Below are 23,906 nucleotides of genomic sequence, written 5' to 3'. Positions count from 1 at the left end.
TGCAAATATGGAGTGCTGCCTCTTTTTTGCCTTATATTGATAGAGTTGGATACAAGGACTGTTATCCTGGGGCCGTGCACTTGAAGATAAGTACATCTTGTGCTGTTCCTTTTTTCTTTATATCTATGTCTGGAAATTTTTGCACATACAAGTATTTTTTTATTTTTATCTTTTGTACTCTCCACACTCTTAAGCCATTTTTTGGAACCATGGAGGAACGTCCCATGGAACCAGGGGTCTTCAATTATACTACTGAGGACGAGGAACGGATATTGAACAATATCGAGGGGGATGCAGATTTCCTAAAAACCCCATCTATTATAGAGATCAAACGCAAGTATGAAAACGACATCAAACGACTAGTGAGTTCACAATTACATCTGACCACACTGGGACAATATTATAGGGAACGGAAAATCCCTAGGGGACTAAGATCAAATATCAGACCAAACTTATTCATGGGGAACCCCACATTTTGTACAAGGTTCACAATGATCTCCAATAAGTATGCAATGGACATAATGTTATTAAATATTGAATTTTTACAAATAGAAGTGAAAAGGATGCAATCCAGTGTTGGTGATCTAGAGAAAAGATTACAAGAAATAATGAATAAGGAGGACTGGACTGCCTTTAAGGAGAAGAATGAAAAAGACATGTGTAAATTTAAAAGTGATTTGGAAGAAACAAAACGAAATAAATGGAGTAGGGATAATGGCGACTATGAATCTGGACATGTTTATACTTGGCAAAATGACAATAGTAGGATGCCTTGGAAGAAAAGAGGTCAATTAGAATCCAGGAGGTTGGAGGAATTTAATAGAACTGAATGTTTAACCAATGAATTTATTCCCTATAGATCAGGCAGGTGGACTGGAAACCGAAAAAGGCGAGGAGGTAAGCGCCATCATCGGAGGGAAAAAGAAAACAGAAAAGAGCAAGCCACCAGGACAAAGACAACCAAACCTCAGGAAGAGGGAGCAGACCTCGTAGTAAATATCTCAAATAAGGTACTTACTGATACACAGGTATCTGTTCTAAGTAAAGGACTATCATTCAGCCCATGTTCACACATGGACTGGTTTGGTTTGCAGATGGACTTGGCACGTTTTATTAGGACTATTAAATTGAGGGAATGGTTTCACAAGAAGGAGGGCACCACAAGGCCTAAAAGTAGCGAATTCAATCTCAATATGGTGGAATTACGCAATAAGAGCAATTTTATGCCCCCCACGAGCTCGGCAGTCATAGATGCGTTTGAAAAAGCAGTTATAGCGGAAGTGGAGACATTGAGGAATAGTGCTCAGAGGGAGTTTAAACACCCCAATATTCTTAAAGAAGAGGTTGTGGCATTACAAGAGCTAGTCCATGACGGTGACATCATTATAAAACCCGCTGATAAAGGGGGTGCTGTCGTCGTCATGGACAGGGCCATGTATATAAATGAGATCAACAGACAATTACGGGATGAAGAAGTATATGGTATAATGGATGGAGATCCCAAATTTCGTATAGGAAAAGAAATTAAAACATGCCTTAAACAAGCCTAAGACTCCAAAATTATTGACCAGGATCTTTGCGATTATTTATTAGTGGAGGATCCCACAACCCCAGTGATGTATATTACCCCCAAAATACATAAAAGTTTGATAAACCCACCGGGACGCCCTATAATTTCTGGGGTTAATTCAATCTTCAGTAAGATGGGAATATTCTTGGATAGGATATTTAACCCAATAGTAAAACAGAGTAAATCGTATATAAGGGATACTACAGACTTTATCAGGAAACTTGAGGAAGTACAACTTGTGGAGGAGACTATACTAGCGTCATTTGACGTAGTATCCCTATATACATCCATTGATCATGATAATGGCCTACGGGCGGTGGATAATAAATTGAACATTATGCAGTACACAGAAGAGGGTAGAGCGTTCCTATTAAGGATGTTAGAAATAATATTGAAACGTAATTATTTTCTTTTTGGGGATACATTTTATGCGCAAAAACGGGGAACAGCCATGGGGGCTAACATGGCCCCCGCATATGCAAACCTGGTGATGGAAGCCCTGGAGGAGGACCTCGTCTATGTGTCTCACCACTTCCGGCAGGTGCTGGTGTGGTGGAGATACATAGATGATGTCTTCCTCCTGTGGAGGGGTACACAGAAAGCACTGGAAGACTTCCATGACTTCCTCAACACAATCGATGATAATATTAAATTTACATTGGTGTCATCCAAATCTGAAATTCAATTTTTGGACGTATTGGTTACGCAAAAAGAAGGAAAGTTAAACACCACACTATATGTCAAAGAAACGGATAGAAACAACTTGCTAACATATGACAGCCAGCATCCACGTAACATGATAAGATCCATTCCGCTTAGCCAATTACTGAGAGTAAGACGCATTGTCAACAAAGAGGATGAGGTTGATGAGGTGCTGGATAGGCGAATGAATAAGTTCTTGGGAAGAGGGTACCCAAAAAATCTATTGGAAACAACAAAAATAAAAGTCCTCAATCAAAAAAGAGAAGGATTAATTAATAAGCCATTAAATGTGAGGAATAGGAAACAACTTGACCGAATTCCATTGGTTATGACCTATGTTGAAGAAAGTAGTGAAGTGGTTAAAATTATAAAAAAACACTGGGGAATGCTGGGGAGATGTCTCCCTGACATTAAAGAGTTTGAGAAGCCACCTATATGTTCATATAAAAAGAGTAGAAATATTGGTAACTACTTGGTCAAATCAGATATAGGAACAATGAGGCAAAGTTCCCAGCCAACACTAACTGGGACTAGTAAAAAAGGATGTTATCCATGTCTCAATTGCGTGAACTGCACTCATATGGTAAAAGGCTCTACATTTCAACATCCCCAGACAGGGAAGACGTATAAGATCAATGAGTATTTGACGTGCAGTTCAGCATTTGTTATATATCTCCTTATGTGCCCATGCAAACTGTGGTATATAGGTGAGACCACCTGTGAATTTAAAGTTAGGATGAATCAACATAGATACAGTATACGGAAAAAGAGAACGGATCTCCCAGTCCCGAAACATTTTCTAGAATCCAATCATACTGAAAAGGATTTGAAATGTAAAATAATTGATGCAGTCCCGGTGCAAAGAAGAGGGGGGGATAGGGAATTGATCCTTAAAAAGAAAGAACTAAAATGGATCTACGAACTGAATACCCTCAAACCGAACGGCCTAAATGTGGACTTTAAAATTTATACAGTTATGTAATATCATATAAATATTGTTCTTTGTCTATGTTGTATAATTGGAGGACTTGGTAATTAAGGGGAATATTTACCCCTTTGTTTCCTGTTTTTACTATTTTTTAACATATTTTAATATTTTTTCTTTCCCTATTTTTTCCCCTTACTAGATTCACCATAAACCTGTGGGGGAACATGACTGCATGAGGACGAGAATCTATCTATTTTTGTTTATTCATTTTTTTGACAGTTATTATATATATTTTTTTGTTTAAAATTTATTTTTTGTTAAAATACTTTTTTCTTTAAATATTATTATGTATAAATTTACTGTGCAATTGTCCTGAGGAGAATAATAATAAAGCATTTTTTCAAAAGTAATTTTTTGAAAATAATATTTCATATAAAAGTATTCAGGACAAGGTTCCAAAATCTCATATAATGGCGGTTGTTGGCTTTGACAATATAATAGGGCTTTGCTACCTTATAGTTGTACCATATGTAACAGTTGGCCTGAGAGGGTTAACTGGGGCATTTGGACACTATGTGGCGCCGGGAGACAGCCTATATAAGGTGCCGTCCGGGTTGTCAGGGTACGCTATAAGACCCACATATAGTCCAGGATTGGGCTGGCTTTAAATACAACCTTAAGCCTAGATGAGAGTTATGAATATATGATTAAGTGTGGTTATTTGCGGAGTAGGAATGCTCCGTGTAGTTAGGAATCAGAAATATACTATTTCATGCCACTCTTAATATGGCGTCTGGGGCGCTAGTGCGCAACTGCACGATATTTCAGGATTACAGGCCACCCTCAATATGGCGTTTGGTGGCGCCAGTGCGCAAGCGCACAGCATCCCATGACGGTGTAGTAATCTGCAATCGGCTATTTTTGTCTATTAGAACTTCCGGACATGCGCAGTAGGAAACAGTGGACGCTTAGAATGAAGAATGGCGTCCTCCATGCGGCACATGAGCCCCCACAGTACATTATGAAGTAAGTGTAAAACATCTATGAATGATAAATGGTGATTAAGATAAGGGGAACAATCGTTTACAAAATAAGTACACAGAAGCACATAGCACTTTGCACTGTTAGCACCTTATAACGTATGGTAATGAGAGACTAAGCACTGTATGATATGGATTTGTATTGGCTGTAATTATTAGTGAGAGTACCATAAATATGCACTCATTTGTACCACCCATTGCTTGAGAAAGGCTCAGTCTGAGCCGAAACGTCGCCCTGAACAGTGGGTTGATTAAATCCTGCACGTTGAACATTGCAAATATGGAGTGCTGCCTCTTTTTTGCCTTATATAGATATAACTATAGATAGATGGATAGATATATCTATAGATAGATACATAGATCTATAGATAGATGATAGATAGATAGATAGATAGATATTAGATAGATGGCTAGATATATCTATAGATAGCTAGATATATCTATAGATAGATAGATAATAAATGATAGATAGATCTATAGATAGATCTATCTGTAGCTAGATCTATAGATCTATAGATAGATGATAGATAGATAGATAGATATTAGATAGATATATCTATAGATAGGTAATAGATAGATAGATAATACCAAGACCGATGTTTAGTAATAAACTTATTAAAATGGTACAAAAAGAGTTAAATAAAGACACACACACACACAAAATCTGTGTTATGCTGGTGTCACACTTGCGAGTGCAATGCAAGAAACTCGCACGAGTCTCGCACCTCAATACCCGGCACTGCCGCCAGCACTGGGATCGGAGGGTTCAGCTGCATAGAAATACATGCAGCCACACACACTGGTCCCGAGTGCCAGCAGCAGTGCCAGGTATTGAGGTGCGAGACTCGTGCGAGTTTCTCGCAAGTATGATCCCGGCCTTAAACACAATATCTGTTTAATTTAAAAAAAAATTGAAAAAAAAATGGCATGGACTCTTTTTTTGCATCAGAGAGGGAAAGCCAGCGACTGGGGCCCGATGTTTACAGCCTGGGAAGGGGTTAATACTCATGGATCTTCCATGGCTATGAATATCAGCCCGTAGCTGTATATTTAGCCTTTACTGGGTATTAAAATAGGGGGACCCCCAAAAAATGACATAGGTCCCCCTATAATTTATAGCCACAAAGGCTATGCAGACATCTGCTGGCTGATATTCATAGCCTAGGAAGGGACCATGGATATTGGCCACCCGTGGCTACAAATAGCTCCCAGCCACCCCAGAAATGGCACATCTGTAAGATGCTCCAATTCCGGCACTTAGCTTCTCTCTTCCCACTGCCCTGTAGTGGTGGCATATGGGGTAATAAGGGGTTAATGTCACCTTTGATTGTAAGGTGACACTAAGCCCAGTTTGTAATGGAGGGGCATCAATAAGATACCTATCCATTACTAATCCTATAGTAGTGAAAGGCTTAAATAAAGACACAGCCAGAAAAAAAGTGTTTTAATATTCTTAATTTTACCATACTTACAACCACGCCTAATTCCTGCAACGCCATCGATCACCTGAAAAAAATAAAGCATAATAAACCAACAGTATACTCCATGGTCTGACGCAGTCCATTTTTAATAATGAGTGTCCCACGACGATTTCCCCTATAGAGCTGTAACATCAGGAGATGTGACAGCTCTATAGGCCTCCAGTGACATACTGACAGGAGACAATGGCTCCTGCAGTGTTATCACTGAGGCTTCAATGGCCTCTCACTTAACGGCACTGCTGCGTGAGAATTTTCCCACGCAGCAATGCCGCAAGTGACAGTATGAACGATACTGTACTCACAGCGATGGAGGGATACAGTGCAGAAGGATACCTTCCGTCATTGTATCCCGGAGCCCCTGGAGAGCGGTTATATCTGCCAATGTGATAGCTCTCTACGGGAGATCGTCATGGGACGCTTGGTATTAAATGGACTATACTGTTGGTTTTTTATTATTTTTTTTACAGGTGATCGATTGCTTTGGGAATTAGCTGTGTGGTATGTACTATATGTATGTCTATATGTGTGCATGTGTTTGGGTTTTTTTTACACTTGAACACAGTAGCCTGATGATGGGAATACTAGTGTCCCATCATCCGGCTACCTGTCACTGTAGCAGGCATAGCCAGATCGGACTAGTAGTCCCATCAGACTAGTAGTCCCATTGGACAATGCCTGCCTACACACAGCCCCGCACACACAAACAGCCCCGCGCACACACACAGCCCCTCACACACCCACGCACACACCCACACAGCCCCGCAGACCACTGCACAGCCCCAAAGACTCCCTGCACAGCTCCGCAAACCTCCGCACAGCCGCACAGACTCTCCGCACAGCCCCACAGACACTCACATCTTTTCCGCACACACAGTCTCTGCCCACACTCCGCCCACACACTCTTCCCCCTCCCGATGTGCAGCGTTTCTCGCAGGCACATCCGCAGCAAATTTCCAGTTCTTTTTCAAACTTGCAGTTTTGCTGCGGATTGGTCTGACACAATGGAAGTCAATGGGTGCAGAGATGCTGCAGATCCGCAAAGAATTGACATGCTGTAGAAAATAAAACGCTGGAAACCTGCGCTTTATTTTCCGCAGCACGTGCACAACAAATGTCAATTTCACATCGACTAACAATGCTTGTGCACTACACTGTGGATCTGATGCAATTCCGCGCATCCAAAAATGCCACGGAAACGCAGCAAAATCCCCAACGTGTGCATATAGCCTTATTCAGCAATGTGCATAGTGGAAATATTCTGGCTTGTTAACAGTTGAGCCAATGTCAACCACGATAAAGACTCAACTACTAATGAGCTGAAACGATGTCAGTATGCACATTGGCACATAAACCACAGTTTTTAAGGGTTTTTTTTACATGTTAACTCCCTGGAGCGTTATCTATATTTTTGGGGCTTTTTACTACATGAGTTGTTTGGGTTACAACTGATGGGTGTACTCCATCTTCTATACTGGATTTGTGCTGCTTTTTCTTCCTTTTCTTAGGAGATAGATAACAGACATAAGACACGTTGAGCCCCATTCTTATGCAAATACAAAATGAACCTAGACAAAAGAGTTCGGACGACTACACATTTTACCTACAGGAGTTTTTACGACATCCCATTTCAAATCCATAGTCATTAAATGTATTGTCACTTAGTTGGAAAATTCTTTCTTAATTGAAACAGTGCCTCATATAAACTAAAAACAGCATATACTCATCTCCAAGATCGGCACCATTCCAGCAATGTCAGTGCTGTGTCTGTGAAGGCTCACTTGACACTGTTATATTGTCTTGAGTATTGCATTAATGTCATGCAAGTCTTCACAGACAAGGCACCGACATTTCTGGAATAGTGCTGGTCAAGAAATTGAGTGTATGCTGCTTTTTAAAAAAAAAAAAAATAGGTCACTGCTTATTTTAAGAAGGGGTTGTCCAAATAGGGAATTTTTGAACATTCATCTAGAAGAGCATTTATAATTGTGAGATCAGACATGGACGATGAATGAGAAAGCCTGGCTCACAATCTCCAGTCTAGTTCATTCCAAAGAGGCGGGAGGTCAAGGCTCTTTGTGGGCCAGTCAAGTTCTTCCACATGAAACTCGCCCAACAATGCCTTTATTGAACTTGCTTTGTACACAGTCATGCTGGAACAGAGAAAATTATTCCCTAAAAGTTGAAAGCATACAATTATCCAAAATGGTTTGGTATGCTGCAGCACAAAAAAATCCCTTCATTTGAGCAAAGGGGCCAAGGCCAACCCATGAAAAGTAACCTCATAGTCTCCTACCTACAGAAACTGTATGCAGTCATGCAGGAAAGGCCACTTGATGGTGTTGCCCACAGCTATTATGGTTTAAAAAAATAAACACAGGACTCATTGTTGAAGAGGATAGACCTCTGTTCCAGCCTCTATTGCTGTCTCGCTGTGCACTATAAAAATCTTAGAGAGCAGTAGCTTGAGGTTAATGGAACACCTTCCCAAGAGAATATCCCAGCGGTCCCACTCCTAGGATTGTGGTGTAGGGTAGCGTTATGTACAGTAGTCAGAAACCTTTAACCTTCATTCCAGGTACATTAACACCTTGGCATTACATTGTTTTGAGCATGAAAGTTACACACGTGGCAATGTCTGACTGTAATTTGTTCACTAAAATAGATTTTTAGTTATTATTACTTTGGTCAGATTCAAGTTATTTCTGTGACCATTGTGGGTTTTTCTGTCATTAAACGAGGGGTACCAACAATTGTGACCACGTGTGTATATGGCCATTTCCTCATAGCTGTTATTCAACACAACAACAGCGAGTCACATTTATTTTTCTAGTTCAGTGTGGATGAACATTCCTCAGACGATCATTAATAATCTCATTGATAGTATGCCAAGGCATGTAAGCAGAGGCGTATCTAGGGTTTCTGGCACCCAGGGCAAGAATTCATTTTGGCGCCCCCCCCCCCCCCAAGGACATAAGCGATTTGCACACTAAACGTACCGACACACTAAGCGACGCTGCAGCGATACCGACAACGATCCGGATCGCTGCAGCGTCGCTGTTTGGTCGCTAGAGAGCTGTCACACAGACCGCTCTCCAGCGACCAACGATGCTAGTAACCAGGGTAAACATCGGGTTACTAAGCGCAGGGCCGCGCTTAGTAACCCGATGTTTACCCTGGTTACCATCGTTAAAGTAAAAAAAACAACCACTACATACTTACCTACCGCTGTCTGTCCCCGGCGCTCTGCTTCTCTGCTCTGGCTGTGAGCGCCGGTCAGCCGGAAAGCAGAGCGGTGACGTCACCGCTCTGCTTTCCGGCCGCTGTGCTCACAGCCAGAGCAGAGAAGCACAGCGCCGGGGACAGACAGCGGTAGGTAAGTATGTAGTGGTTGTTTTTTTTACTTTAACGATGGTAACCAGGGTAAACATCGGGTTACTAAGCGCGGCCCTGCGCTTAGTAACCCGATGTTTACCCTGGTTACCAGCGAAGACATCGCTGAATCGGCGTCACACACGCCGATTCAGCGATGTCAGCGGGAGATCCAGCGACAAAACAAAGTTCTGGGCTTTCTTCCCCGACCAGCGATATCACAGCAGGGGCCTGATCGCTGCTGCGTGTCACACTGGACGATATCGCTAGCCAGGACGCTGCAACGTCCCGGATCGCTAGCGATATCGTCTAGTGTGACGGTACCTTTAGTCATGTACCCACGAGCTCCTCTCCCTAATGCTCTCAATGTTCAGTGAAAAACTGAGAGAAGCAGAAGAGATGCTCGTTGTCACAGAACCATAAGTATGAAAGTCGCATATGAGTGAAGTGTCCATGTGACGACTACTGGAGCCTGCAGAGCTGAATCCTGACATCGCATCTTCTGAATTCTCACAACTAATGCACTGCACACTTTTAGGATTCTCCCTTGCCGGTGGACAGTCATGTCAGCACAAGCATGTGATTTGTATACTTCTGACCACATTCTGACTAGACATGCCCGGCCTCACTCAGTTCATTTTCATTGAGTGAGGTCACACATGTCTAGTCGGCACGTGACCGCATGTACGAAAATCACCAGCACGAGAGAATCCTGACAGCGTGCAGTGCGCACTGTGAGAAGTCAGAAGTCTGCAGTCACAAAGAATAACTGCAGACTCATTACAAACCTGGACATCCCCTTTAATGCTCCTAACATAAATAAAAACATGAGAGTTAGTCAGTATAACAAATAACATTTACATCCAAGTACCTTATAGATGACGTCATCTCTGGAGCCGTTCTCCTTTTCTTCATCTTGTCCAGACCCCATGATGAGTTTTTTTCATCCACAGTCGTCTCTGCAGACTTCCATCTTCTCCGCTCTTTTGCAGAAAATCTCCACACGATGTCCTTAAAGATACAAGTGTCATTATAATGCTCCTGAATGAAAAATTGCCCCTCACTATATTGTCTGCACAAAATATGACCCCCACACTGTCCCTCTTATGGTACATGCTCTTTACACGGACCTCCCCTTTCCATACCGGCCCCCATTTTCACACTGTCCTCTCACACTGTGTCCCCCTATAGGGCTCAGTATTTACACTGTACTCTCTCATCACACTCCCCCTCCTTGGTATACTGTCCCCTCCTGGCTGTGCCCTTACACTGTCCCCCATGCTACGCATGCACACATCCCAACACCCTCACTCCCCGTACTCTGTCCACATACGTTTTTCACATCGCTACTCATACTGTGTCTGCATACATTCCCCTAGTTGCTCCCAAACTGTCTGCACCCATCCCCCATACTGTTTCCTCATATATGCCCCCCATTCCCCGGTATTGTTTCCTCATATATGCCCCCCATCTCCCCCTTTGCTCTTCATTTTGTGTCCTCAAATCTCCCCCACACATTAAACACCCCATCCCCATGACAAATCTCCCCCACACATTAAATCCCCCATCCCCATGACAAATCTCCCCCACACATTAAACACCCCTTCCCCATGACAAATCTCCCCCACACTTTAAATCCCCCATCCCCATGACAAGTCTCCCCCACACATTAAATCCCCCCATCCCCATGACAAATCTCCCCCACACATTAAATCCCCCCATCCCCATGACAAATCTCCTCCACACATTAAATCCCCCAATCCCCACTCCAAATATCACCCCACACATTAAACACCCCCATCCCCATGACAAATCTTCCCCCACACACACATTCAATCCCCCATCTCCACTCACATTCTCCACACACACAATAAATCCCCCCATCTCCACTCACATTAAATCCCTTCCCCACAATAAATCCCCACATCTCCACTTACATTAAATCCCTTCCCCACAATATATCCCCCCATCTCCGCTCATATTAAATATCCCCCATCCAATAATAAATCCCCCCATCCCCACTCACATTAAATCCCCCCCACAATAACTCCCCCCCATTCCCACTCACATTAAATCCCCCCCTGCACCTTCGGTGTCTTCAGCTCCACTGGAGCACTTACCACCGATCTGCATCTCAGTGCCTCTGCTCTGCAGCGCGGGCGAGTGACGTCAGCAGCGCGATCACATGACCTGATCACGCTGCTTGCACATCTGTTTTATTAGTTTAATTTGACATACAAACTTTCCACGCAATACTGCTATCTGTGGCTTTTTGATACTGTTATTTGTTGGGAGTTTACCTAGCATTTTTTGGTTACTGTTTTTTGGAAATAATGGAACTGTGGTTCAAAAAAAGCTAATTCTATACTTACAGAAAAAATAGCAGTGGTAATGGATGGGGTAATGTAAAACAAAAAAACAAACAAAAACAAACCACGACATGTGGCAATAAGAATTTGCTGTCTGGGCAGTAGTATTACCAAACGTAGGTCACAATTGCCCTCTATTGCTTATTGTTGTGGAAGCATGGAAATCACAGGTTCAATACATATGCTAATGACATGCAAGTGATACAAAATTGGCAAAAAAAAATCAAAACATCTCAATTTATTCAGTATCAGTGTCACATATAGAAATACAAGCACTTACATGCAGTGGCATATCTAGGGGGGCAGCAGGGGCGTGTGCCCCGAACGCAGCCGGCAGGTGGGCGCAGTCGGGCCGCCTAATGTGGCGGTCCGCAGTGTCTCCCCCGGTGGCTGCATTCTGCCACCCCCCGCACTGGGAGTCAGCTGTTCTCTGTGCCGACTGTCAAGCTGACAGCCGACACACTGAAGCTGCAGCGCGCCGGCTCCCAGTGTTCAATTGTACTGCATCTGAGTTGAGATGCGAGTACAATTGAAGCTCTGACTGCCGGGTCAGACGACGCCAGCAAGAGAAAGATCAGTAAGGGTGTTCATTGAGAGCTGTAGGTTATTTTTTACACTGCAACCCCAGTCTTCAGGGAATGAGTCCCAGAGGCTGGGAATAATCATGTCACTACTGAGAGAAGGCCCTGAGACTTGGGCAGTCTCTTCGTCCCCATAAACCTCAGAATGGTATTCAGTTAATGCCTTTTTGATGCATTAGGGTTAATCTATGATGAACCTGACAAAATCCAGGTCACAGAGTCAAAGATTATGACTCTGACACAGGGAGCCACACCACTGAGGATTACTATACCTAGTTCCCAGCAGAAGTCCATGGAAGTGCCATGGAATGATGTAGCTTTCAGGTACCAGTTCCACAGAGGCCTCTCAGATACTGTCAAGGGCGCTGTGGATCTTCATACTCCATTTTCTTCCTAGGAGGAGGCCATGGCCAAAGTTATTCAGTTGGATAGAAGAATTCGAGAGAGGCATGACGAGCGACAGGGGGGTACCGTCACTTCCCCTGAACCTGTGCCTGAGGCAAAACTGATGCAAGTTCAAGCTGCCAGCTCTCAGTTTATTGAGAAGATCTCTGCCTCTACTGCAATAGTGCCAGGCATTTTCTTTGGGACTGCACAATACTCCCTCAAACAAGCAAACCAGTGGAAAACGCCTGAGTCTGTGTGATTGCCAAGGAGGTCACCCAGACTGTCAGGCACGTTTTTACTCTTTTCAACATACAGTATTTTTCGTAATGGTAAATACCATGCGAAAAAATGAAGTGAGGGAGGTCAGAAAAGTGCAATAAAATTATTATCTTTATTAGGAAACATTGACATATAAAATCAATTAAAAAGACAGGGTAAGGAGCCTCCAATTAGGAGGGGGTGGTCCTGCAGCAGCTAAATTATATATACATCTTAATATGGCATTGCAATGTAATAAAGTTGAGCTTTTGTGCAATTAGAACAGAATGCCAAAGTGAAAGAAAGCTACTTGGTGGAAACAATAATACTTATTTTGCTTTCTGCTACCAAGTTTTAGTTTTATATACAATTCCTTCGGATGCAGTTGTTTGAGCATTTATTGATTTTTGCCACCAGCATTGGTCTATATCTTGAAGGTCACATGTACCTTCCTCTGAACAGCATTTAATATTGCTTTATGCAAAACTTGGTTGCAGAAAACAAAATAAGTATTATTGTTTCCACCAAGTAGCTTTCTTTATTGCACTTTTCTGACCTCCCTCACTTCATTTTTTCGCATGGTATTTAACATTGTGAAAAATATGTTGAGACAAGTATCGAAGTGACTTTTTGCCTATAAAATTAAGTACCATGAGATTAACTTTTTTACTCCTCTTATAAAGTGCTGTTAAACGTGGAACTATGTTTCCAGAACTTTAGGTTATCTGTATTTTGCTTTCATTGACTGTGGGTCTGCAGTCAATTTAATGGATTCAGGATTGGTTCCTAAATTAGGATTAGGTACAGACAGACTAGAGAGATCCATTCAAATTGTCACCATTGACAGGACACCTTTGTTCCAGAATTTTGTCCAGCTGGTAACAGTGGAATTCACACTTAAAAATTGAACACTTCACTTTGAGTCCATTCCCTGCTATGTTTTGGCAATTTAATTCTAAAAGAGATCAGAGGGCACCACTGTAAATAAATGTAGGATCACCTATAGCAAGCAAGAGAAATGTACACAGAACACATAGAAAAAAGGCATGTTATACAAAAAGGGATCACCAGAATGAAATGTGCAAAATTCTTTTTTTAATGCAAGCTACAAAAAATGATTAAAAACTATTAAAAATTACAAAAACATGACTGCACACACAATCACCCAGAATAGGGTGATAAACCCTGTCAGATGGCGTATAAATAATGTTATGACCTTGATATAACAAATTAAACCCAGGCAGAGGATAATAGGTACAGATGACAATATGATGTAACAAAAAGGTGTATATACTAGCGGTACCAATCACCATGCACTGGGTTACCCCCAATAAGGCAATAATCTCAGCATTAGTACCACTCAAGAGCTGAAAACCTAGTACTACAGCAAATCCTTAAAGTACCTCAATAACACATGAAATAAGTAGTATGTGCTAGTTAATCACAGGCAAAAGCAATAATAGCAGTCACCCAGGAGATCATATAAATTTCTTTGAAAACAAAAGATTTGTAAATGACAAGGTGCTGATAGTGCTGGAAAACCTCTACTGAGAGAGGAGAAGGAATAATACCTGTGCATAAAGAGCTAATATGACAACAGTGTTGGTCAAAAAACACACATGGTGGCCTGGATCAAGTTAAAGTCAGCGCACAATGCAAGGCAAAATGCCCAACGCATGCCGCCAACCAAATGTAGCTTCCTCAGGGACACATGACAGGATATTGTGTCAGATATTGTTAGGGAAAGTTCCGAATGTCCTAAAAAAGTCTTAGCTCTGTACAAATTTGCTCCGCTAGTATGGAGGGTTTGTCAATCTGTGCTGTGAATAGCTGTCCAATCAACCTTTCTGTATTTGGTTGAATGTGAGCAGAAAGTATATCTCTGTACACTTCAGAATTCCTCCGGCTGCTGCTGTCTTCAGTCCCATCAACAATGAACACTAGTGACCCAGTGCCATTGAAAGACACACATGCCCATGCCATCCACAGTTATTTTACAGGAGATGTGGTGTGCTTTGAATCATTTGATGATCCAAGCCTCCTACATACTTTCTTATTCCCTTCATTCTGGTACAGGTTGATCTTAGCTTTATCTGGCAAAGAATACTTTCTAGAACTGGAATAGATTGTTTAGATGGTTTTTTTTGCCAAAATCTAAACTGTGCTTTATATTTTTAATACTGATTAATGGTTTACACCTTGTGATGAACCCTCTGTATTTCATCTCATGAAGGCTAATGAAGTCTTTTCTTTATGATAGACTGAAACACCATACTCACACGCAACACCTGGAATCAGCTCCAGACCTTTTAACTGCTTAATTCATAATGTATTAATGAGGGAATAGCCCATGCAGCCCATTAAAAAGCTTTTGAGATAATGCCTGGATATGAATACTCTCAGATTAAAGGTGAAATTCTACTCTTTAATCCCATATTGATCATTTAACTTTTTCTTGGATATGCTTTGGTAAACAGCTAAAATTCCAAAACTTGTGCCATTGTCCAAATATTTCTATAGGCGCTTTGTTATAGAACTAAGCTCTAATTGCTTCAAACACACATTAAAACATTAAGTTTATTGACAATTAATCTTAGACCAATCTATTTAAAATACATACGTTGACCTATCTTAAATCTTGAAACTAGATATATCCATCTCTCTCTATTTTCGTGTCATGATTTCCTCAAACTTTTTAATTTGTGACAGATAAGCCTTTTTATTAATACAAAAATTAAAAGGGTATCCCAGAATTTTTTTCTTACATTCCCTGTAGCCTAATAACCTCTCTAGAGTAACACTACCATGCTTTCAGATACTGGCTAAATTCTAATTGCTCATTATGTTGTAGCTCCTCCATATTTGTTCAGAGTGCAATGAGTACTTTTTTGGTGTAAACTATATTTCTCACAAGCATTTCTCCTTTTCCAGACTCTCTGCATGTCCTTGTTTATAGCTATTATTTTCCTTCAAACTGCACTGTGATCTGCTTGTGACAACTGAGGCAGAGCTATCAGGAAGATATATAATACTGTGTATAGTTTATAATACTACATCAAGTCTGTCTACCCTGCCCAACCAATCACAAAGCATCTTGTATTTTCCCAGATCTGTTTTCAAAATAAAAACTGAGCTTTAATTGCTTGTTGTGGGGAGAGAGGACAGTTTTTCTTTTAGAAAGTATAGGTAAATGAGACACAGTTGTCTTTATATTGTAATTATAACAAATATGGACAGAAATATGAATGCTTTAATGAGGAAAACCATTGATAGTTTCGTGATTGGAACGTCAGTGTTTACTACACTCCTCAACATTGAAATTGCAACACCGAGAAGGAAAAGTTGTGAAATTATGGAAACCACAAGATCAATAGACATGGTAGTGATATGCAAATTATGACAAAATTGATTTATTCAGTATTGTGTGTGAGCATCATGTGAAGAAATACATGCTCTTACACGCCTTGGAATACTATCAGTGAGGTTATTAATGGTTTCTGAGGAATGTCCTGCCACGTTGAATGCACCTGGGTATACAAATTATTATTATTACTAGATGGTGGCCCGATTCTAACGCATCGGGTGTTCTAGAATATGCATGTCCACGTAGTATATTGCACAGCCCACATAGTATATTGCCCAGTCACGTAGTATATTGCCCAGCCACGTAGTATATTGCCCAGTCACGTAGTATATTGCCCAGCTACGTAGTATATTGCCCAGTCACGTAGTATATTGCCCAGCCATGTAGTATATTGCCCAGTCACGTAGTATATTACCCAGCAACGTAGTATATTGCACAGCGACGTAGTATACAGCACAGACACGTAGTATATTGCCCAGTCACGTAGTATATTGCCCAGCTACGTAGTATATTTCCCAGTCACGTAGTATATTGCCCAATCATGCAGTATATTGCCCAGTCACGTAGTATATTGCCCAGCGACGTAGTATACAGCACAGAGCCACATAGTATACAGCACAGAGCCACGTAGAATATTGCCCAGCCACGTAGTTTATTGCCCAGTCACGTAGTATATTGCCCAGCGACGTAGTATATTGCCCAGTCACGTAGTATATTGCCCAGCCATGTAGTATATTGCCCAGTCACGTAGTATATTGCCCAGCTACATAGTATACAGCACAGAGCCACGAAGTATACAGCACAGAGCCACGTAGTATACTGCCCAGTCACGTAGTATATAGTGCAGCCCACGCAGTATATAACAGTGGCCACGTAATATATAGCACAGCCCACGGAGTATATAACACTGCCTATGTAGTATACAGCACAGAGCTATACGGTATGTAACACAGCCCACGTAGTATACAGCAGTGTGGGCACCATATCCCTGTTAAAAAATAATTAAAAAATAGACCGCTAAGTCTTCTGGGTAATTTCGCAATGCATCGCTGGGAAAAGAAGATGGCGGCAGGCGTGAGCAGCTCAGCGGACAACGGAGGGTGAGTATAGCAGGTTTTTTGTTTTTTTATTATTTTTAACATTACATTTTTTTTTTACTATTGATGCCGCATAGGCAGCATCAATAGTAAAAGGTTGGGGACACACAGGGTTAATAGCGGCGGCAACGGAGTGCGTTACCCACAGCATAACGTGGTCCGTTACCGCCGGCATTAACCCTGTGTGAGCGGTGAGTGGAGGGGAGTATGCGGGCACCGGCCACTGACTGTGGGTAGTAAGGAGCGGCCATTTTCTTCCGGACTGTGCCCATCGCTGATTGGTCGTGGCTGTTTTGCCACGACCAATCAGCGACTTGGATTTCCAGCACAGAGGCCGCGACCAATGAATATCCGTGACAGACAGACAGATAGACAGACAGAAAGACAGACAGACGGAAGTGACCCTTAGACAATTATATAGTAGATTTTTATTATTTATTTTTATAGCACCATTGATTCTATGATGCTGTACATGAGTAGGGGCTACAGCATCACGATCTGCTGCTTGTGGCTTCCTTTGCAATTACCAACTAATGAGCTATTAAATGTGCTGGATGAGAGACAAGTCCAGAGATGCTCTAGGCCATGGTAGCAAATTTAGACCACGCAGACTCACAGTAGTATAAGCAACATGAAACCTGACGTTGTCTTGTTAAAAAATGGCCCCAGGTACTTCTCTGAGAAATGGCCATACAAAAGATTTCACAGCCAAATCAGTATAATTCAGAGTTGTTAGTGTACCTGAAATGAAGACAAGAGGGGTCCGACTATTGCAAATTATGCCACCACTCACTATAATTCCAGGAATAGGACCAGTATGATGTTTCCTCATGAAGGTCTATGTATGGTTTCCAGACCAATGTGGCCTCCAGCCTACATAGTATCTAGACCAATCTCCAGCTTTCATTGCGTCGAAGATAAAAATGGGACTCATCTATGAAGAGGATAGACTTCCATTCCAGCCTTCATTGTCATCTTGCTCTGCACCATGATAACCTTTGAGAGCTGTAGCATGAAGTCAATGAAACATCTATAACTGGACTTCTAGCCCAATGCTGTGCAAGCATTTTCTAATAGTTGAAATCAGCCATGTTTAAACCCTAGGCTTCGTATGTGACATCCAATTTTACTTGCAGTACAGAATGGATTAATTTTGCAACCAGTGGTACAGCCATTTTTCCAAAGGATCCCAGGAAGTTTTCAATACGACACCAGACTGCATGTTGCTTGTGTGACTGTGAACAGTCTGTGTGGCCTAAACTTGATATCATCTCCTATAGCATCTCTGGATTTGTTTCCCCATCACACGCTTCTGGGACATAATTGGTCAACAATTGCAAAGAAGGGATCTGTCCGCAGTAGAACTTGATGATTTATGTGCCTTTAGCATGGCAGAACATTTCTCCGACAATTGTTAATTATTCATTGATACAATACCAAGGGGTGAAAGCGAGTGTATTTCTGCGCATGACATTCACATTCAATACTGAAAAAGTCAAGATTTTTTTAAATTATGCCTTGCAATGTTGAGGAGTGGATATAGAAGAATACTAAAGGTACCGTCACACTAGACGATATCGCTAGCGATCCGTGACGTTGCAGCGTCCTCGCTAGCGATATCGTCCAGTGTGACAGGCAGCAGCCATCAGGCCCCTGCTGTGCTGTCGCTGGTCAGGGAAGAAAGTCCAGAACTTTGTTTCGTCGCTGGATCTCCCGCTGACATCGCTGAATCGGTGTGTGTGACACCGATTCAGCGATGTCTTCGCTGGTAACCAGGGTAAACATCGGGTAACTAAGCGCAGGGCCGCACTTAGTAACCCGATGTTTACCCTGGTTACCATCGTTAAAGTAAAAAAACAAACGCTACATACTTACCTTCCGCTGTCTGTCCCCGGCGCTGTGCTTCTCTGCTCTGGCTGTGAGCACAGCGGCCGGAAAGCAGAGCGGTGACGTCACCGCTCTGCTTTCCGGCTGCCCGACGCTCACAGCCAGAGCAGAAAAGCACAGCGCCGAGGACAGACAGCGGTAGGTAAGTATGTAGCGTTTGTTTTTTTACTTTAACGATGGTAACCAGGGTAAACATCAGGTTACTAAGCGCGGCCCTGCGCTTAGTTACCCGATGTTTACCCTGGTTACCGGGGACCTCGGGATCATTGGTCGCTGGAGAGCGGTCTGTGTGACAGCTCTCCAGCGACCAAACAGCGACGCTGCAGCGATCCGGATCGTTGTCGGTATCGCTGCAGCGTCGCTTAGTGTGACGGTACCTTAAGTAGCTAACAAGCTTGTGCAACCTGTCGTGAAAGAACTACAGGATGTAACCATGAGCAAAGCTTTTGACCCACCTCTGATGGGTTTTCAGGTGGCGATATCATAGGCAGGGAGCACTTTTGGAAATTGATTGCTTTTGACAACTTTATTTATTTTAGGATTTTAAGCCAGTGAGCTACAGTTGATACTTTTAGAATAAGGCTTTAAGAAAAAAATATATAAAAAGTATAAAGAACTGATTCTATATAAAATACAAATAGCAAACCTATGATATGCTTGTGTCACAGACTCTGCAGGTTCTCGTGTCAGCTGAGCAGAGATATGGTTCATATGCCTTATAGAGAACTCTAGCTACAGTGCAGATACTGGATTCCCATGGAAAAATATTTCTACTAGAAGTGCTGCTATTCTCTTATGAGCCAGATTTCTTTTAAAGTGCACATCAATGACATCTAACTTCAGACTCTTGCAATAAATAAGCAATGGATTAAAAAATATATTCCATCACTTTTATTTTTACAGATTTATTGGCCAATCTGGTTGAAATTAAGACACTCAGACTGTTCTGTGCTGAAGAAAACCAGATGTCCCGGTTAAGTGCTATATAAATATCCCAAAACATTTAACGTGTGAACCATGAAGAACCAACAAAGACATTTTTCCCTCAGTAATGCCAGCCAAAAACAGCAAAATGTTAGCAAACAAAGACACTTTTTCAGCCATGATGGAAAATAAAGACTCCCCACTTTACTTACGTGAGAACATAATTCACACTGACAATGCAGTGAGGTCTGGAGGATCGGCTGTTGTGCACAATTGTAGCATAGCTCTGCACCCAAACCCAGCCGCCATGTTTCGCCAGGAACCGATAGTACTTAGTAGTGACTTGACCTTTTACCAGCACTGCAAAGAGAATTAGAAAGACATACTTTGTTGGTGTCTAAATGTGGAATCTACACGTTTTATATGTAATTTCAAGTATAGCTATTTCATCAAAGAGGTAAATAATAAACAAGGATTTTCACAGCTTTTAAGTATATGTGATGACAATTGTATCATATCAAGTATGTTTTTTCATCTGAAACTTTTATCACAAAAACAAATCTTAATATATACTTACCTTGTAATGTCTTCACATCCTGTTCTGTCCCGATATGTCCGGATCCAAGAATTCTAAGCTGCGGAAGTTCACCGACTGCCATATTAGGGCACCCAAGTGATGGGTGTCTCAATATGGAAACCGCTGGTGGTACCAGCCTCTTACGTGGTACCATCAGCGGAACACCATCGCAACACACACACACTGTATACGCCAAATGCACCACACACACACTGTATATGTCGTATGCAACACACACTGTATACACCATACGCACCACACACACACTGTATACACCATACGCACCACACATGCACACACTGTATACGCCGTACGCAGCCTCTTGCTCGGTACCACCAGTGGAACACGATCGCGAACACGCCGGTGCCGGGATCAGTCGAATGATTCACTGACCGCCGCCATCTTTGTACAGGAGGCGCACGAGATGACATGAGAGGAGAAGACAGCAGATGGGGGAGAGAGAAAGCGCACAGGGGTGAGAGAGACAAAGCACAAGGGGGAGACAGCTCAAATGTAACAGCACATGAGGGGAGAACACAGCACAGGAATGAGAAAGACAACAGCCAAGGGGGATAGCACATGGGTAGACAGGTCAAAGAAGAGAGCACAGATGGGAGAAGTCAGCACATGGGGAAAGAGAGAGTGGATAGGTGAGTGAGCACATGGGGGGGAGAGATTCTCAATGCTGGAAAGCCTGCCCCCATAGTGACATCACCGCCCTCCTGATGCGATAGCATCGGGCCTCAATCTAGTGTAATAATATTGCTTTTATGGCCACATATTTCATTACATGTGACTAAGAATATAAATAATAGTATACATCTCATTTACTTTAGATAAATGTCAGCTGACAACTATTTCTTTTTACTCCCCTGACATATGAACACTCAGATAGATGAACAATTATGTGTTTTCTATAGGAAGAAAGAACTAGACTACTGCCAGACAACTCAGGCAGTGGTTTATTGGTCTGTAGAATGTAAGGATCAAGAGTTTGAATTCAAGCCACCCCACCAATATCTTCTGTAACATCATCAGTTCAGAGAGAATCAGAAGCTTCTCATATATATTTGTGTATAGTTGTTAGTCACGAATGTCCAGAACATAAGAGTTATGGCCAATAATCAATAAAAGCCAATAATCGGCCTTTCTCAGGCCAGAACTGAATGTCTCTTATAAAAATTAATTAATTTGATCAATATGGCTCTCTTCGTTACGCAGGCTGTTTCAGCTCTGGTCTGAGTTAGGCTGATTATTAGTGTATAGTTGGCCTAATTTAATCTAATGTGTATAAAGGCCATTAAATTTACTATATATCCTCCTAAACAAACTTATTTTAAAGTAATATACATTATTAAAATGATTCTCTTTCATTATATCAAAAAAATAAAACACATACTAGCAAAGTGTGACCCATGGGCTACATATGACCCTTTGGCTGTTCCTGTCCAACCTGTGGAGTCTACTTTTCACCAGGATTGGCATACTCAGATAGATGGAGGAAACTGTGTGAGGGGTCCATTATACCTTGTGGAGGGGAGCTGTAGGTAACATCATACTGTGTGGGTGGAACTGTGGGGCCCACCATACTGTGAGAGTAAGGGGGTATTGAGGAATCATACTGTGTGGGAAGCTGTGAAGGAATCATATTGCATTGGGGAATGTGTGGGCCATCATACCAGGTGGGGAGGCTGTGGAGGACATCATACTGTGTGTGTGAAGCTGTGGGCACATCATACTGTGTGTAGGGAACTATGGAGACATCATTCAGTGTGTGTAGGGCTGTGGGACCCTCATACTGTTTGTGAGAGGCCATCATACTGTGTCAGTGGCTGCAGGGGCATTATATGCTGCATTTGGGGCTGTGGGAGCATCATAAAGTGAGTGGGTAACTCTGGTACATCATTCTATATAGGGGGGTATTATTCTGTGGGGTTTACCGTGAGGCATCATACTGAGTGCGGATGAGCTGAGTTGAACAATAAGCCCTATCATAAAGTGCAACCTATCATAAAGTGAATTATCATTAGAAGCTAGTAATAATAATAATAATAATAATATTTATATAGCGCCAACATATTCCGCAGCACTTTACAAATTATAGAGGGGACTTGTACAGACAATAGACATTACAGCATAACAGAGATCACAGTTCAAAACAGATACCAAGAGGAATGAGGGCCCTGCTCGCAAACTTACAAACTATGAGGAAAAGGGGCGACACGAGAAGTGGATGGTAACAATTGCTTTAGTTATTCGGACCAGCCATAGTGTAAGGCTCGGGTGTTCATGTAAAGCTGCATGAACCAGTTAACTGCCTAAGTATGTAGCAGTACAGACACAGAGGGCTATTAACTGCATAAAGTGTATGAGAACATGATGCGAGGAACCTGATTATGGTTGTTTTTTCGGGGTTCTTTTACTGGGCCACACAGGAATAGTTAGGTTAATGTGTTGAGGCAGTAGGCCAATCTGAACGAATGAGTTTTTAGGGCACGCTTAAAACTGTGGGGATTAATCGTATTAACCTAGGTAGTGCATTCCAAAGAATCGGCGCAGCACGTGTAAAGTCTTGGAGACGGGAGTGGGAGGTTCTGATTATTGAGGATGCTAACCATAGGTCATTAGCGGAGCGGAGGGCACCGGTAGGGTGGTAGACTGAGACCAGAGATGAGATGTAGGGTGGTGCTGAGCCATGGAGTGCTTTGTGGATGAGGGTAGTAGTTTTGTACTGGATTCTTGAGTGGATACGTAACCAGTGTAATGACTGGCTCAAGGTAGAGGTATTGGTGTAACGGCTGGTGAGGAATATGATCCTGGCTGCAGCATTCAGGACAGATTGGAGCGAGGAGAGTTTGGTAGGAGGGAGGCCGATTAGTAGAGAGTTACAATAGTCCAGACGAGAATGAATAAGTGAAACAGTAAGAGTTTTTGCAGAGTCGAAAGTAAGAAAAGGGTGAATTCTAGAAATGTTTTTGAGATGCAGATAAGAAGAGCGAGCCAGTGATCGGATGTGGGGGGTGAATGAAAGCTCGGAATCAAGTATGACCCCAAGGCAGCGGGCATGTTGCTTTGGAGTAATGGTGGAACCGCACACGGAGATGGCAATGTCAGGAAAAGGTAGGTTAAAGGGAATCTGTCACCTGAATTTGGCGGGACCGGTTTTTGGTCATATGGGCGGAGTTTTCAGGTGTTTGATTCACCCTTTCCTTACCCGCTGGCTGCATGCTGGCCACAATATTGGATTGAAGTTCATTCTATGTCCTCCGTAGTACACACCTGCGCAAGGCAAGATTGCGGGTAAGGAAAGGGTGAATCAAACACCCGAAAACTCCGCCCATATGACCAAAAATCGGTCCCGCCAAATTCAGG

The 23,906-nt window shown here is 42.3% G+C and overlaps 1 protein-coding gene and 1 long non-coding RNA gene across 2 annotated transcripts in view; one reads left to right on the top strand and one right to left on the bottom strand.

The window, feature by feature from the left end:
• The window catches only part of SIM1 (SIM bHLH transcription factor 1), a 195,285-nt gene that overhangs the window by 110,490 nt on the left and 60,889 nt on the right, over positions 1-23,906 (bottom strand). Inside the window, exon 8 of the mRNA XM_069767988.1 lies at positions 20,170-20,317. Coding sequence (XP_069624089.1) covers positions 20,170-20,317 — 148 coding nt within the window. The remainder of the gene's footprint in view (positions 1-20,169; positions 20,318-23,906) is intronic.
• On the top strand, positions 862-3,610 carry LOC138680692 (uncharacterized). The gene is made up of 2 exons (XR_011321734.1): positions 862-1,010; positions 3,400-3,610. It is a non-coding gene; the product is annotated as an uncharacterized lncRNA (long non-coding RNA).

This window comes from Ranitomeya imitator, chromosome 5 (assembly GCF_032444005.1).
Source record: "Ranitomeya imitator isolate aRanImi1 chromosome 5, aRanImi1.pri, whole genome shotgun sequence".
Lineage (NCBI taxonomy): Eukaryota > Metazoa > Chordata > Amphibia > Anura > Dendrobatidae > Ranitomeya > Ranitomeya imitator.
This window is presented reverse-complemented; position numbering and strand designations above follow the sequence as displayed.